The following is a 17,259-nucleotide window of genomic DNA, read 5'->3' as shown; positions in this document are numbered from 1 at the left end:
TGAATGTTCTGAGGGTGCCATTTTTGGATAGTCTTGCTGAAGTTAGTTACATCTGTCCCAACATTCCAGATAGACGACGTGAGCTATGCTGATACTTGCTGAATGAGGACAGAACAGCAATTGTTATTTTTAGGGTTATTGGAGACAAAACCTGTTTCTTGGGATTTGTCAAAAAGTTTGGCAAGTGCACCGTCATTAGTGGGAGTCCTATTTGGGTGTCCTTGCTTTAACTGTTGCATGATGACCCGTATGTTGATGATGACGTTCTAAGCATGTTCTGGTGGGGACAACACCATCATTCACGTCATCTGCACAAAAGAAAACTCACATGGGAACATTCCTTTAACATGAAGCAGATCATCAGTGTGATGGGTCACACACCCGCCTTCACATTAGAAAAACTGAAGTTGAATCCAACAGTGTGGCATTCATGATGGCTGCCATGTTCGTAACACAGCCTAACTGTATTCGCCTTGTCCAACCTCAAGTTTTGTCCAAGATTATGTCACTGGCAAACCATTTTCATTTGATTTGGGTGTGTCTTTACTTTTGAGACACCCTGTTTAAGTAAAAGCTTTGAAATTTTTGCGTTTTAATCCTGGGTAATTTCCTAAATCTTTGCATGTTTCCAATGGTTTACATCGAAGGTCCAAAAAACTGTTCTGACCTGTCTGTGTTCTGCTTACACAGTCGCTGGGTTTGTTAACAGTGTATAAATATAAGTAAAAAATCTTCAGCCCAGAATCCAGTACATGAGAAACAGTTATGAGTAGAACATCATCCATATCACCTAACATCATATATTGCACCAAAAAAGAAGCAGCTCCACACAGCACATTAGGGGGGAGTTAATTAAATGTTCGACCAAATATATCAGGGTTATTTTCAAGTTGATAATTTTGTATGGCCCTGAAGGATGGTATAAATATCCAAATGGACCTTGACAGAAAAAAAGTTCCCCACCCCTGCTCTAAATGGAACTGACAGATGAAATGTGCAAATGGAAATGTGAACTTAGCCTCACAAACGGCATGCCAAGATCTTGAAAATGTTAATGAAATCAAGCAAAAAGAAAAGCAGAATTCTATTTTAGGATTGTTTTTTTATTATTGAATATGCCCTTTCATGATTTTCCTTATTGCATAATAAATGTTTTATAGTTGCAATCAGAATCATATAATACAGATTCATATCAATTCCCAAAAGGACATTAATATTATATCTGTCGATCAAATGATCTATTTCTACCTGTTTTAAAAGGGCAATTCATATTTTATCTCATCTTACTGTAAAGAATCCTTCCTGCTTTGCAAGTGTCTGCAAGTGTCAGAACTCCGGCTTTGCATGTGTCTGCAAATGGAGTTTCTGGTTTGGCTTCTTATCCTAAGTCATCTGGCAAGGCTCATCAAAGGGTCAATATTGACTTTTAGGATCCCTACCGCCAATAAGGGGCACTAGAGATCCTGTCCTCTTCCTCTTTGAAGAGGCTATTTGCATTGAAATGGAAAGAAGCTTGAAAAAAATCTAACAGCAAATATCTTTCAGATGTGAGTTCACTTGTGACGTATTCCTACCACATGAGATATAATTATCCATATGTTGTGTAGTTGACATGTTTTCTGTTCAGTTTCAGCCTGTTACATGCAGGTGGCATGCCCACGTATAATATAATGTCATTTGTGGTGACATCAATGAAATATAATGGTGAATAGTTAACTTGCTTATGTATGTCATTAAAAATATTACCTATAGGCTAGGCCTGCGACACAGGCCAAAGATTGCTGTACACCTCTGCTAACTCACAGCGTATTGCAAGTGAATGGGGTTGCATTGAGACCCGTAAGGTACCGGGACTACGAAAAGCAAATCCCCAAAAATTCTACTTTTTAAGACTTTTTATGATTCGTGTGTCACAGTTGAGACCCTATTCACTTGCCATATAGCAGTGGCATTCAGCGTACTTTGGCCACATGACCTGTTTTGCAGCCAAAATCGCTGTGTTTATTGTGGTACATGTTGTCTCTACAGGTCCGTACTACATGTGCTTCTATATGGTGATTCCACAAGGCACAATTTTCTGCCTGGAAGCAATGGTTGGAGGAGAGATTACCCCATAATAGAACATGGGATGAAAATTGGCACATTATTTTGCAAATGAATCTGTAAGTAAAAACTTGTTTGCATCCTCCCTGGTTGTAAGTTATGTTGTTACTTGGCCATATGACAATCATTGTACACACACAGATAAATCATTATTGATTACAGTGGTGGCTTAGTGATGACCTCTGCTCTTTTTCTTCCTGCCGCTGATGTATATACAGTTTTTATATTGATTATGGTTATCTAACCTAAATTCTTCATATTTACCTGTGATTGTAAATACATCAGAAATATTTTTGACGGATATATTAGAAGAAAATTTCTACGGATAAAGAAGACCCATCCTTGGCTAAAAAGTCATTTTGTGGCATTCTTCGAATAAATTAGACCCAATGGTTAGGTTTTGCATGTGCGCTCGGAAATAGCCATCTGACATAATTTCACTATGGGTGCCTGGTTTCACAATCCACAATAATATAATGATAAAGAGGGAAATGCTCTAAAAAAATGCAAAAGAGTGAGAATTTTATAGTGCAAAATGTGACATTTCAGCCCCTAAAACCTGGGATTTTTTTGAGCCAATAAAGTCTTCACTTTTTTTGCATTATTTTTTAGTTCTGCCTTCTTTTATTTTTTTTTGTCTAATACAGCAACATATATCAGCACCATCTGGTGATATATGGCGTACATGCAGTTACCTGGTACAAAGCTATGGGGACTCCCTGTGACTGTGTAAAGGCTCCATGAAGGTGTCACCGGTTTACCGTGACAGAGAGGGGCCAGAAGATCGTGGTGTCTGATTCCACATACTCCTGAACTGATTAGAAGCACTCCACCATCATATTAAACAGTGCAGGTTTCTGCTAGCAGTGCAAGGGTTAATCTGTTCAGTTGAGAGTTTCTGGAGCTTTCCTGCTTTGATGGTCTCAGCTGTTCAGTGTTGGCCACTCCCCTCTGCTATTTATACTCGCTTCTGGCAATCTGGTTTGCTAGTGTTAGTTTCATACTGCCTAGTTCTGGTGTTGAAGGTGTTTGTTGTTTGAGGAGGCATTTGGACTGTTGTTCTAAAGACTGTTGCTTGGTGATTTGTTTGTATGATTGGTATTTTCATTTATCCCTGTACATATTTTCTTGTTAGTCTAGTTTGTGTATTCTTATACACTACAACTCCGCACATCCCTGGGTGGGAGAGGGGACAGATAAGGGCTGATTTAGGAGCTCAGCAAGGTATGTGGCCCCGGCATCTTTACCATCAGAAGTAATCCGGGGAGCAGGGATATCTAGGGCACCCCTAGCTTTAGGAATAGAAAAGGAGCCTCTAGCCCCAGGATATCCTGCAACAGTGTAATGACAGAAGGTTTTGGTGTGTCAATGAAGCCTAAAGCACATAGTATTTAATTTTTTATTTTTTTTACAATCTAAGTAAATATGAGTCTCTTTCTTTGACACTTATGCTTTCTGGATTAGATCTGTTATTCATAAATTCTAATCAAAAGGGAGAACTAGTCTAGGGGGTGGAACAGAATGGCACAAAAGTAGGAAATATGGTATAAACATTACAGTTAATTAGTGTGGATTTAGATGTAGAGGTAATTAGCTACAAGACTCTGGACTGCACATGACAGTTGTGCAAACATGGAATTACACATCATTACTCTCCGTAAATATACACTAAAATACATATAATCCAGTGGACATGGCTGGTTTATTGGTTATGGCTAATGAACTGGTGAAGCAATTAGCCGCTTGTGATTTATTTCAGCTCAGGTGGATGGCTGAGTTGTTAGGAAATGGCTCTGATAAGTGGAGCTCTGTAGGAAAGAGCCCTCTGCCAACCTCCTGTCATTCTATCTGTGAATTCATTTTTTTTGGTCATCTTTATTCATCATCACCTTTGGACAATCTAGCGCCATTCAAAAGGAGTGGCATCACATTGCAGGAATCAACCTTTGAGCTGAACGTGCACAAGGATATGGGAAGCACACCCTGCTCTGCAGAGCTGCTCACATGTCACCTGCGTACTCTCGGCTGTGACATCCAGCTACCTGCATTTCACCCTTTATTCACAGAACTGCCCTTGGTGAAAGGTGCATTCACACTATCTATGACCACTTTATCGGTCTTCCACATCTTTACACATTTATTTGGCTGCTATTTTTGTGCACTAGTTATGCAATGCTGAGCCAATTTTTCACATATATTCTAGTTTGTAACACTATCAAAATATTATTGAGCACAATAAGCCAGCTAATATCATGACACCATAGCTAAACATAGTCTATACCAGTAATCTAATTCATGTACGGGGATCATGAGTACAATGTAGTAATATATAAGAGCTACCATGACATAGGTATATAATTCCACCATACTCAGTACGTGTGTATATATAGTTGCCTGATCTCATACATGTACATATAGATAGACACATATCATATTAGTACATACAGATAGCCAGAACTTATACATGTACATATAGATTGACAGAGTTTATATATGTACATATAGATAGCAAGAGTTTATACATGTACATACAGATTGCCAGAGCTTATACAAGTACATATAGATTGCTAGACCGTATACACGTACATACAGATTGCCAGAGTTTATACATGTACATACAGATTGCCAGAGCTTATACATGTACATATAGATAGCCAGAGCTTACACATGTACATATAAACAGAGCTTATACATGTACATATAGATAGCCAGAGCTTATACATGTACATATAGATAGCCAGAGCTTATACATGTACATATATATAGACAGAGCTTATACATGTACATATAGATAGCCAGAGCTTATACATGTACATATAGATAGCCAGAGCTTATACATGTACATATAGATAGCCAGAGCTTACACATGTACATATAGACAGAGCTTATACATGTACATATAGATAGCCAGAGCTTATACATGTACATATAGATAGCCAGAGCTTATACATGTACATATATATAGACAGAGCTTATACATGTACATATAGATAGCCAGAGCTTATACATGTACATATAGATTGCTAGACCTTATACATGTACATACAGATTGCCAGAGCTTATACATGTACATACAGATTGCCAGAGCTTATACATGTACATACAGATTGCCAGAGCTTATACATGTACATATAGATAGCCAGAGCTTACACATGTACATATAGACAGAGCTTATACATGTACATATAGATAGCCAGAGCTTATACATGTACATATAGATAGCCAGAGCTTATACATGTACATATAGATAGCCAGAGCTTACACATGTACATATAGATAGCCAGAGCTTATACATTTACATATAGATAGCCAGAGCTTATAAATGTACATATAGATAGCCAGAACTTATACATGTACATATAGATATCAAGAGCTTATACATGTACATATAGATATCAAGAGCTTATACATGTACATATAGATAGCCAGAGCTTATACATGTACATATAGATAGCCAGAGCTTACACATGTACATATAGATAGCCAGAGCTTACACATCTACATATAGATAGACAGAGCTTATACATGTACATATAGATAGCCAGAGCTTATACATGTGACGCGCCCCCTGGGCCAGTGTTGTTTGGGGGATACCCGGAGCCGGATCAGATGGGGGTTGTAGTCTCCGAGTGGCGGTGACCCGGTCCGTGCCCAGGGTGTCAAGCTCAGTGTGTGGCAGTCTTGATAGATGTTATTAGTGTTCTTTAGTGTCGACTACGCCACCCGTTGATTTGCGGTCACTACGGCCGCCGCTGCAGCAGGGTCCGCTGAGGCTGGTGGTGTGTGTGCAGCTCAGGTAGTATAACCCCCAACGGGAGGGGTATAGCCTCAGGGGGTCAGTTGCAGAGGATGGTGGTTGTGGAGGTGCAGTGAATGAAACTCAGAGTCGGGCTGTGCAGTTCAGGGTTTTTACTTACTGCTTTTGTGTTGGTCACTCCGGCCTTGAGTGACCACCCGAGCCGTGCTGCGTCCACCAGGTCCTGGACTCGGCCAACCCCCAGGTGATTCTGGAGCGTGTTCCTGAGCTCCCTTTCTGACTTGTCCTTCTCTCTGGCCTTCCCCACCAGGGATCCACCTAAGTCCGGCTCCCTCGGGCCTCTTGTTGGTAAAACCCTTGTCTCTGGGTTCCCTGACCCTATTCTTGGTTTGCCTTCCGGGTGGATTTAGTGGGTGGTCGTGGCAGATCCTGCCCACGACCTCCGGTCTCTGGCTAAGGATTAGTGCCCTCCACCAGCTTGGGATCCGGTACCCTTGTGCCAACTCTTCACCCTCTGGTCTAATTTTGGGTTCTTGGAGTTCCCTCTTCTCCCCCTCTGGGTCCTTCTTTTCTCCTCTCTCTCACTCTCTTGGCCTTGGAGCTGGCTGAGCTGCTCTGCTTGTCGGACCAAACCTCTACAAAAGACCCTGTTCTAAGATGGTTCCCACCTTATATACTCCCTCTATGTGTGAGCTCAGGTGACCAGCACCCAATGAGCTCCTAGCATTACCCAGACTGCTCCCCCTATCTGCCCCTACACTACTGGGATGTTCCACCCCCCTCCCACTCCAGCCAGGGACAGACGCTGTCGTACCTGCACATTTCTCTAGTGGGAGTACCATTGGTCTGTCCCCCGGAAATGGGATGTATGTAGTGCATGCAGCCTACTGAGCTCAGTTCCACACTCCATCCTTACCCGGGAGTGGAATACCACACCTCTGGCTTGAGGTGTAATACCCCTGTAGCAGCCGAATCCTCAGGGTGCTACACATGTACATATAGATAGCCAGAGCTTATACATGTACATATAGATAGACAGAGCTTACACATCTACATATAGATAGACAGAGCTTATACATGTACATATAGATAGACAGAGCTTATACATTTACATATAGATAGCCAGAGCTTATACATGTACATATAGATAGCCAGAGCTTATACATTTACATATAGATATCAAGAGCTTATACATGTACATATAGATAGCCAGAGCTTATACATGTACATATAGATAGCCAGAGCTTATACATTTACATATAGATAGACAGAGCTTATACATTTACATATAGATATCAAGAGCTTATACATGTACATATAGATAGCCAGAACTTATATATTTACATATAGATAGCCAGAGCTTATACATGTACAAGATTGACAGATCTTATATATGTACATATAGATCGCCAGTTCTTATATAGATCGTCAGATCTTATAGCCTATACAAATCGATAGTCATTGAAACATGCAGAAGAACATACTTAAAGAAACTCTTATGTAACACAGCAATAAATGTACTGATATAAAATGAAATATATAGAGATACAACCATATACGACATATATTTCTGTGAAATAAACCAGTCATTTGCCAGCACACGGGGATTCGCTCACTTACCTCGACGTTGTAATGAGAAGTTTCGTGCATGATGACGTTTGAGTTGGAATACTTTTTCCTCTGTTCTGTAAGGTAAAACATATAATTATAGCACAGTACTAGTATAATCCTATCACATACATGGTACAGTTTAAAGGTCAATCACGACAATTCTCAGACACGGAGTAAGGGGCACAGACATACCTTGGATTGGTGGGTTTCCCCATGGTGCATTTTGTAATTGACTCATTGATCCCGCCTGAAATCTACTGGTGAAATCTTAATCTGCCTGTTGTATCTGGAATTGTAAGACGCACTTCCAAACAGGACAGCTGCTCAGTCTACTGGCTTCTCTACAGGAAGTAACATCCCAATCACATCTGAACACACCTTCGGCTACCAATCTACCCTCCTCGGTGTAGTTTGACCCCAGACTTCTGGCTACACCCTCTTGGGTTCCTGACAGGCGTTAACTAACCACTTTGTTGCTCTGCCTTTCACTTTATGATGTTTTATGATTGTTTGACACAGGTTTACGACTGCAGCATTTGACTTGATGAGGCCGGTATATTGGTAGGACAATTTTGCTCTGAAGTAATAGTGATTATTTTGTCTGGTTGATGACACATCTGATCTCTCCCATCACATATATTTTGTGAATATGTGGTACCTAGTATTGGTGAATTAAAGGAACCTGTCACTTGTCATAAATATGTAATGGTGTAAATGCCACTGTTCTTCTGAATCTGGAGATGTTTTTCTTTTTTTTCCCACGCCTCTCCATTCCTGAAACATGGCTCTTTCTTCTGTGTATTTAGAGCTATTCTTGTTAATAATAATAATTTTATTTCTATAGCACCAACATATTCCGCAGCACTTTACAATAAAGCGGTGACATGTACAGACAATTAAGACAATACAAAGTAACACATAGCGCTATGTATGAACTATCGGAATTAGATGGCATAAATGACATTATAAGAAGATGCTTGTTTATTTAACAAATAAAATAAATATTGCTGTAAACATTGCTGAGGGTAAAATGTATCCTGTTTATTGTTCGGCAGTATATAAAATGTATTTGGAAGGGAACGCCTTATTAATCCTAATGCCATTTTAACCCCTTCAGGACCCAGCCTATTTTGACCCTAAAGACCTTGGCATTTTTGTCAATTCTGACCAGTGTCCCTTTACGAAGTAAAAACTCTGGAACACTTCAACGGATCCTAGCGATTCTGAGATTGTTTTTTCGTGACATATTGGGCTTCATGTTAGTATTAAATTTAGGTCGATAATATTTGCGTTTATTTGTGAAAACATCAAAAATATGGGAAAAAAATTGAAAATTTAGCAATTTTCAAATTTTGAATTTTTATTCTACTAAACCAGAGAGTGATGTGACGCAAAATAGTTAATAAATAACATTTCCCACATGTCTACTTTACATCAGCACAATTTTGGAAAAAAATAAAAAATTTTGGTAGGAAGTTTGAAGGGTTCAAAGTTCATCAGCAATTTATCTTTTTTCCAGCAAAATTTACAAAACCATTTTTTTAGTGACCACATCACATTTGAAGTCCCTTTGAGGGGTCTTTATGACAGAAAACACCCAAAAGTGACACCATTCCAAAAACTGCACCCCTCAAGCTACTCAAAACTACATTCAAGAAGATTATTAACCCTTCAAGTGCATCACAGGAACTAAAGCCACATGGAAGAAAAAAAATGAACATTTTTATTTTTCTAACAAAAATTTTCTTTTAGCCTAAATATTTTAATTTTCACATGGGTAACAGGATAAAATGCATCCTAAAATTTGTTGGTCAATTTCTCCTTAGTACACTGATACCTCATATGTGGTCATAAAGCACTGTTTGGGCACACGGCAGGGCTCAGAAGGGAAGGAGCGCCATTTTACTTTTTGAATGGAAAATTAGCTCCAAAAGTCAAATTGCGCTCCTTCTCTTCGGAGCCCTGCCATGCGCCCAAACAGTGGTTTATGACCACATATGAGGTATCAGTGTACTCAGGAGAAATTGACCAATACATTTTAGGATGCATTTTATCCTGTTACCCATGTGAAAATTAAAAAATTTAGGCTAAAAGAAAATTTTTGTGAAAAAAAAAGTACTTTGTTTTCACAGATCATTTTGTGAAGCACCTGGGGGTTCCAAGTGCTCACTATGCATCTAGATAGGTGCCTTGGGGGGTCTAGTTTCCAAAATGGGGTCACTTGTGGGGGAGCTCCACTGTTTAGGCACATTAGGGGCTCTCCAAACGCAACATGGTGTCCGCTAACAATTTGAGCCGATTTTCCATTCAATTTGTTAGCGGACACCATGTCGCGTTTGGAGAGCCGCTGTGTGGCCAAACATTGGAGCTCCCCCACAAGTGACCCCATTTTGGAAACTAGACCCCCCAAGGCACCTATCTAGATGCATAGTGAGCACTTGGAACCCCCAGGTCCTTCACAAATTAATCCGTAAAAATAAAAAAGTGTTTTTTTTCCCACTTTTTCATTTTTATGAATCAATTTGTGAAGCACCTGGGGGTTCCAAGTGCTCACTATGCATCTAGATAGGTGCCTTGGGGGGTCTAGTTTCCAAAACGGGGTCACTTGTGGGGGAGCTCCAATGTTTGGGCACACAGCGGCTCTCCAAAAGCAACATGGTGTCCGCTAACAAATTGTCGGCTCAAATTGTTAGAAGACACCATGTTGCGTTTGGAGAGCCGCTGTGTGCCCAAACATTGGAGCTCCCCCACAAGTGACCCCATATTGGAAACTAGACCCCCCAAGGCACCTATCTAGATGCATAGTGAGCACTTGGAACCCCCAGGTCCTTCACAAATTAATCCGTAAAAATAAAAAAGTGTTTTTTTTTCCACTTTTTCATTTTTATGAATCAATTTGTGAAGCACCTGGGGGTTCCAAGTGCTCACTATGCATCTAGATAGGTGCCTTGGGGGGTCTAGTTTCCAAAATGGGGTCACTTGTTGGGGAGCTCCAATGTTTGGGCACACAGGGACTCTCCAAACGCAACATGGTTCCAATTTGTTAGCGGACACCATTGTGTAGTGTATGTCAGGTTGGTGTGCGGTGTGGTATATTGTAGTGTATACACCACACACACACACACACACACACACACACTACAACACACACACCAACCTGACATAGCCTCCTCAGCTGAGTACGCCCTAGACTGGGATGAGCGGGACGGGCGGGACATTTTGTGTGCTGTGTGCGTGTGTAAAAAAAAAAAAAAAAAAAATCGAAACTTTATTATAGTGTGAGTGTACGTGTGTGTGCTTGGTGTAACCTTCTGCAGTCACGTGTGGGGGCTGTCAGGCGCAGGGGGCTGTCAGGCGCAGGGGGCGGCTGAAGAGATGGAGGAGCCAGCAGCTGCAGCAAGGGGGCTGATCACTGGGGCAGGAGCCGGCAGCAGCAAGGGGGGTAGGAGGCCGGCAGCATCAGGGGGGTGATTACTGGGGCAGAAAGGGGAGCAGGAGCCAGCAGCAAGGGGGTGATCACTGGGTTTGCGGGGGGGGGTGATCACTGGGATGGGGGGGTGCACACTGGGGATGGGGAGTGAACACTGGAGACAGGTGGGGGTGAACATTGGGGACAGGGGGGGTGAACACTGGGGACAGGGGGGGTGAACACTGGGGGGGTGAACACTGGGGACAGGGGGGGTGAACACTGGGGGGAGGGGTGATATCACTGGGACTGGGGGATGGTGGGTTTGATCACAGGAGCAGGGCATTTACACTGAGCCTGCTGCTGCTGTGATCACAGTCCACCGGCTGTCAAAAGGAGAGCAGCAGCCGGTGGATGAAGACGTGGGAGAGGGAGCAGAGGGAGCGGAGGTCGGGGTGCAGGTATGAAAGTGGAGGGGGGGTGGAGGGGGGGTCAGGGTGGAGTGGAGGGGGGGGTTGGGGGGGAGTGGGGGCAATACTACCTGATGCAGATCAGCGGCGGCAGCAGGCGATCAGCGGCGGCAGAAGCGATCCACGAGCTCAGCAGCAGAGGGTCCACGGGGGGCAGCAGCAGAGGGTCCACAACGGCCGGCACACGATCCATGGACGGGCAGTTGCAGCCATCATTAAAAACTCCCTCCACATCTGATTGGGGCTAGTATCCATGTGACGCTAGCCCCCCAATCAGATCTGGGGGGGAGGGGGGGACAGAGGTGACACTCCCCCCAGCCAATGGCTGATGCTGTAAGCATCAGGCCATGCCCAGATTTAAATATTACACCAATTTTCATTGGTGAAATATTTAATTCATACCGATTGGCAGTTTCACTAAAAGTGAAAATGAAACAGCCAATCGGAGGGGTCCCAGGCACGGGGGGGTTAATCCACCCCCCGTGGGGTCGACTTCAGGATGTCCAGTTGCAGTAGCAACTGTGACACCTGAGCGACCCCGCTCGCAGGCGCTGCAGGGGCTCTTTCCCTCCATGTCACACACACTGTGACACGGGTCGGGAAGGAACTGTTTTCCATGTCACAAACGGTGTGACACGGGTCGGGAAGGGGTTAATAAAACACAAGGTTTTTAAAAGTTTTTGATAAATGACCAGATTTTGGACAGGAAAAGTGGAAAGAAAAATAGCACCATCCATACATCCATTGCCCAGTATTACAGAGCTATATATGAATAATAAAAAGGATAATATTCCAATAGGAAAATTCTTCAGATTAAAATGTAACAATTTACTTTATACTTTCCATGAAAGTCAGAAACACAAACTTTCCAATTGATCTGTTTCCTGAATGACTTTCTAACTAATTGTCCATTGAGTTTATCTAATAGATTACGTATATGTACATTTATCTTTACAGTACTGACACGACAATGAGAGTTGTATGGAACCAGACAAAATAAATGGCCATAAAATGACACTTAAATGGATTTTCTGGTTTTATGTTAATAAAGCTCAGTTGTGGTGTATTTCACATGAATGAAAACACTTTTGTTTACATCCAAAGGTTAAAAACCAGCACATGGCTAAAGGCCTCGTCACTAGTGTTGAGCGATACCTTCCGATATCAGGAAATATCATATCGGATTGGATCGGACCGATACCCAAAAAGTATCGGATATCGCCGATTCCGATACCGGAAACCAATGCAAGACAATGGGACACAAATATTCCTTGTAGGTTAATTCTACATGAAGTAAAACAACTAAGAATAATGTAGAATGTATTACACGAAAAGCCGGCAATTCATCAGCGGCATACACCGGTACCCGACAATTTACAACAGAAAGAATAGAACATCACACATAGATTAGATAGATAGAAACATGTCAGTCACATATATATGAAGTACAGTGACAATGTTGCTTACTGTACTTGTCATTTAGTGTAAAGGATTTATTAAAAAAAATAATAGTGTTTTCATGCACCGTCTCTTTAAAAAAGCCGGCCGGCAATTCAGCATCGGTACCCGACAATTTACAACAGAAAGAATAGAGCATCACACATAGATTAGATAGATAGAAACATGTCAGTCACATATATATGAAGTACAGTGACAGTGTTGATTACTGTACTTGTCATTTAGTGTAAAGGATTTATAAAAAAAATAATAGTGTTTTCATGCACCGTCTCTTTAAAAAAGCCGGCCGGCAATTCAGCATCTGTACCCGACAATTTAGAATATAAGGAATAGAGAATCACACATAGATTAGATAGATAGAAACATGTCAGTCACATACATAAGAAGCACAGTGATAGTGTTGATTACTGTACTTGTCATTTAGTGTTAAAATAAAGGATTTATTTTAAAAAAAAAAATTGGCGTGGGGTTCCCCGTAATTTTAGGCTCTAGCGGAGGTTAAGCAGACGGCTGGGGCAGATGTTTGAAGCCTGGGAAGGGCGTAATACCCACGGAGCTTCCCAGGCTACTAATATCAGCCCCCAGCTGAATACCTAGCCTTTACTAGCTATTAAAATGGGGGACCCCCCCAAAAAATGATGTGGGGTCCCCCCTAATTTAATAGCTAGCAAAGGCTAGGCAGACAGCTGGGGGCTGATATTAATAGCCCAGGAAGGGTGCCATGAAATATTGGCCCCCTCCCAGGCTAGAAACACCAGCCGTCAGCCGCCCCAGAAATGGCGCATCCATAGGATGCGCCAATTCTGGCACTTAGCCTCGCTCTTCCACGCTGCCCTGGTGCGGTGGCAGGGGGTAATAGTGGTGGGGTTCATGTCAGCGCCAGCTGCCATGAAGCCCAGGTTAGTAATGATGGGCGTCTATAAGACACCCCCATTACTAACCTACAAAGTGTTAAAAATAAAAAACACACTACACCCAGAAAAAAATAATTTATTTGAAATAAAACACACCATTTTATTTAATTCTTAGTTTGCTAAAAAAAAATAGTTACCTGTCCACGTTCCTGCGCGGATCTCCCATGCACAGCCGTCACATCTGGAGATGTGACAGCTGTAATTGCTGCTGTAAGCTCACGCTGCCGGGAACACGTCCGCTCCCGGCAGCGCGAGCCCCTGACTGAGGTCACTGGAGTGCATTCAGTCAACGCTGCTCCGGAGACCTCCTTTACGGCACTGCTGTACCGTGGGAATTTCTCACGGTACAGCAGGGCCGTAAAGCAGCTAACCGGAGCAGCGCTGCCTGAACTCCGGCGAACCCGCTTATGCAATGACGGGGCTGCTTTACGGCCCCATCATTCTAGCGGCGGTGGCGGTTCAGAGCGGTCACATTCTATGTGGCTGCTCTAAACTGGAGATCTTCGTGGGACACTTGTGGTCTACTATGGAGGGGTAAGGATAAGGTTGTGGTTTATTATTTTATATTTTATTACAGGGGATCGATGGCTTCGGGGAATTAGGTGTCTAGGTGAGTATAGGTGTAGTTTTTTATTTTTTACTTTATTTTAGGTGGCGATCGGCGGGGACAGGTAATGTATAAACTAATTTATTTTAGGTAACCACTGGCCACTAATGAAATGTATTTAAAATTTATTGGGGACACAGTAGGGCAATTTAAATAGCAGGATCAGGCTGATGGGAACTACTGCTCCCATCGAGCTGATCCTGCTGGCACGAGTGGACGGGGGCAGACATAGGCCGATGGGAGTAGTAGTGTCACATCGGCCTATGTTTGCCTGCACGCACACACCCGTAGACATCGCACAGACACCGCGCACACCCGCAGACATCGCACAGACACCGCGCACACCCGCAGACATCGCACAGACACCGCACACACCCGCACACATCGCACAGACACCCACACACACCAATCATGACGGGCTGATGGTCTGCGAGGTGTGGCTGACCTGTGCGGCCGTGGGAAAATTCATGTGAGTTCATGCAATGCAGTCAAGCATGAACTCACATGAACCCTCCGAGGGCACCGCAGCTACTTCTAATGAACAGCTGATCGGCATCACCTGATACCTCAGCTGTTCATTTGAAATAACCGGCGGGAAAGCGCAGCACAGAACGGGAAAGCCGGCGGTGAAGTCTTTTCACTGCCGGCTTCCCCGCCCGGGTCCTTCGCTCCCCGCTCCTTGGTGCTGTGCTCCCCACCCGGTCCTAACTTACGATCGGGATGGGAGGTGGCGAGGGGAGCGGAGGATCGGGGTGGGAGGCTGCGAGGGAAGCAGTATGGGGCTGTGTGATTGTTTAAAAGCCGGCGGCTTTTTACCGCCCGCCGGCTTTTAAACAATCAGGAGAATTGTCTCACGCTGGGATGGCATTCTGATGACAGGCTGGATCGCAGCTGAGCGCTGCCATCCAGCTTGTCATCCTTCAGAGACACTGCAGAGTGCAGGCATTATGGGAACTTCCGATTCCGGTATTCGAATTTGTAAAAGTATCGGAATTAAGTATCGGAATTCCGATACCGCGAATATCGGCCGATACCCGATATTTCAGTATCGGAATGCTCAACACTACCCGTCACACTTAGCGACGCTGCAACGATCCCGACAACGATACGACCTGTCAGGGATCGTTGCTGCGTCACTATGTGGTTGCTGGTGAGCTGTCAAACAGGCAGGCTCACCAACGATCAGGGGAGCAGCGACATCGTCGAAAGAATCTTTCCACGATGTCCTGCTCCTGGTTACGAGCCAGCTGAAGCAGGAGCAGGCTGGTAACCATAATAAACATCGGGTTACTAGGGCCACACGCGCTCCTAGTAACCCGTTGTTTATCATGGTTACAACTCTGCTACTGTGAGCGGGAGGTTACCGCTCACTGTAGCAGGCTCGTAACCATGATAAACAACGGGTTACTAGGTGCGCGTGTGGCCCTAGTAACCCGATGTTTATCATGGTTACCAGCCTGATCGCTGCTCCCGCTGGTCACACACAGCGATGTGTGCTGACCAGCGGGAGGGCAACGACCAAAAAATGGTCCAGGACACTTTGCAGCGATCAGCGACCTCACAGCAGGGGCCTGATCGCTGCAAAGTGTCACACATAGCGACATCGCTGGTGAGGTCGCTGTTGCATCACCAAAACCGTGACACAGCAGCGATCTCGCTATGTTAGACGGGGGCTTAATACTTCTCAATGCTGAGCGTTTGTTAGAATTGTATCCAGTCTAGACAAATATCTATGGACTTAACAGTCCAGACCCATACATGATACCTGCATTAAAAACATTGTTGCAAATTATTAGAACTGTGCCAGTAATTGGTTTAGTTCCACTAGAAAACAGGAATAGTTGGGTGTATTCACACACACAGAGATTAACTTTCCAATTCATCTAAATGGGACCTACAGAAATTCATGTCCTCTCTGCTGGAGAAATCACATTTACATGAATGAAACCGATTTTATACACAGAAATTTGACTATACCCGTAGGACTGTCTAGATTCCTGTCTAGGCTGCTTGCAAATAATATTGCTTACATCACTAACAAAGATCTTTAACCCCTTAACTACTTGACTAGTTTGGACCTTAATGGCACAGCTGATCTATTTTTGCATTCTAAGAGTCATAACTTTTTTCATGTTCTTTATATCTGTATAATGAAGGAAGGGAAAAAAGGAAAGCGGCATCTACTGAGCGCTGCAAGGAGGAGGAAGCAAGTTGTCTCCTCTTTGCAGCGCCCAGTAGATGCTGCTTTCCTTTTCTTTGCTCTTGGCCACGGCCCCACTATCAGTTTTTGGTCAGTATTCGGTCAGTATTTTTTCTCAGGAGTAGAAGCCAAAACCAGGTGAGGAACAATCAGAGAAAAGGTATAATAGAAACAAGTCACCAATTCTGCATTTATCACCCACTCCTGGTTTTGGCTCCCACTCCTGAGAAAAAATACTGACCGAATACTGATAGTGGGGCCGTAGCCATACTTGAATACTACAGCAGATACTCTCTGGTGATGATGATGCTGTCACTAAGGACTTTGTTGTATATTTAGAGGTTAAAATTGTGAAGAATCAAACAAAAAAATTCTAAAAGATGCAATGCTATTTTATAAAATGATTAAAGTTGTTGTCGGAGATTTGATTTAGAGGGCTAATAGAAAAAATAATTCTGGACAACCCCATTGAGCTTTACTTAAAGGCTAAGTATACAGCATTTTTTTTACAATTGTTTATTTGCTTCCTAAATGCAAAGTTAAGCAACTTTCTAAATAGTCCTCATTAAAAATTTTGTTTCATTTTGTCACTTTGTCTGTTAGTCCTTTAGCTGAATGTAACAAATCCATCAGAGCTCCTTTTCCTGAAGTCTCTCTCTCTCTGCTTCCCCTCCCTTCTCTGAGTGTTAGAGATAGCAGCAGGGAGGGGTCCTACACAGATTTGTAGTGGAGA

The 17,259-nt window shown here is 43.1% G+C and overlaps 1 protein-coding gene across 2 annotated transcripts in view; it reads right to left on the bottom strand.

Moving 5' to 3' along the window:
• Positions 1-17,259, bottom strand: part of EPS8L2 (EPS8 signaling adaptor L2) — a 174,074-nt gene that overhangs the window by 38,052 nt on the left and 118,763 nt on the right. Inside the window, exons 1-2 of one of the 2 annotated variants that reach the window (XM_073658668.1) lie at positions 7,664-7,869; positions 7,481-7,545 (exon numbers count right to left, since the gene is read on the bottom strand). In XM_073658668.1, the coding sequence (XP_073514769.1) occupies positions 7,481-7,545; positions 7,664-7,709 (111 nt within the window). In that variant the 5' untranslated portion in view covers positions 7,710-7,869. Of the gene's footprint in view, positions 1-7,480; positions 7,546-7,663; positions 7,870-17,259 lie in introns of those variants that run through there. The other variant, XM_073658667.1, reaches the window with a different exon arrangement.

Source organism: Phyllobates terribilis, unplaced genomic scaffold (genome assembly GCF_046119375.1).
Source record: "Phyllobates terribilis strain yellow unplaced genomic scaffold, ASM4611937v1 Scaffold_13__5_contigs__length_258822181, whole genome shotgun sequence".
Classification (NCBI taxonomy): Eukaryota; Metazoa; Chordata; class Amphibia; order Anura; family Dendrobatidae; genus Phyllobates; species Phyllobates terribilis.
This window is presented reverse-complemented; position numbering and strand designations above follow the sequence as displayed.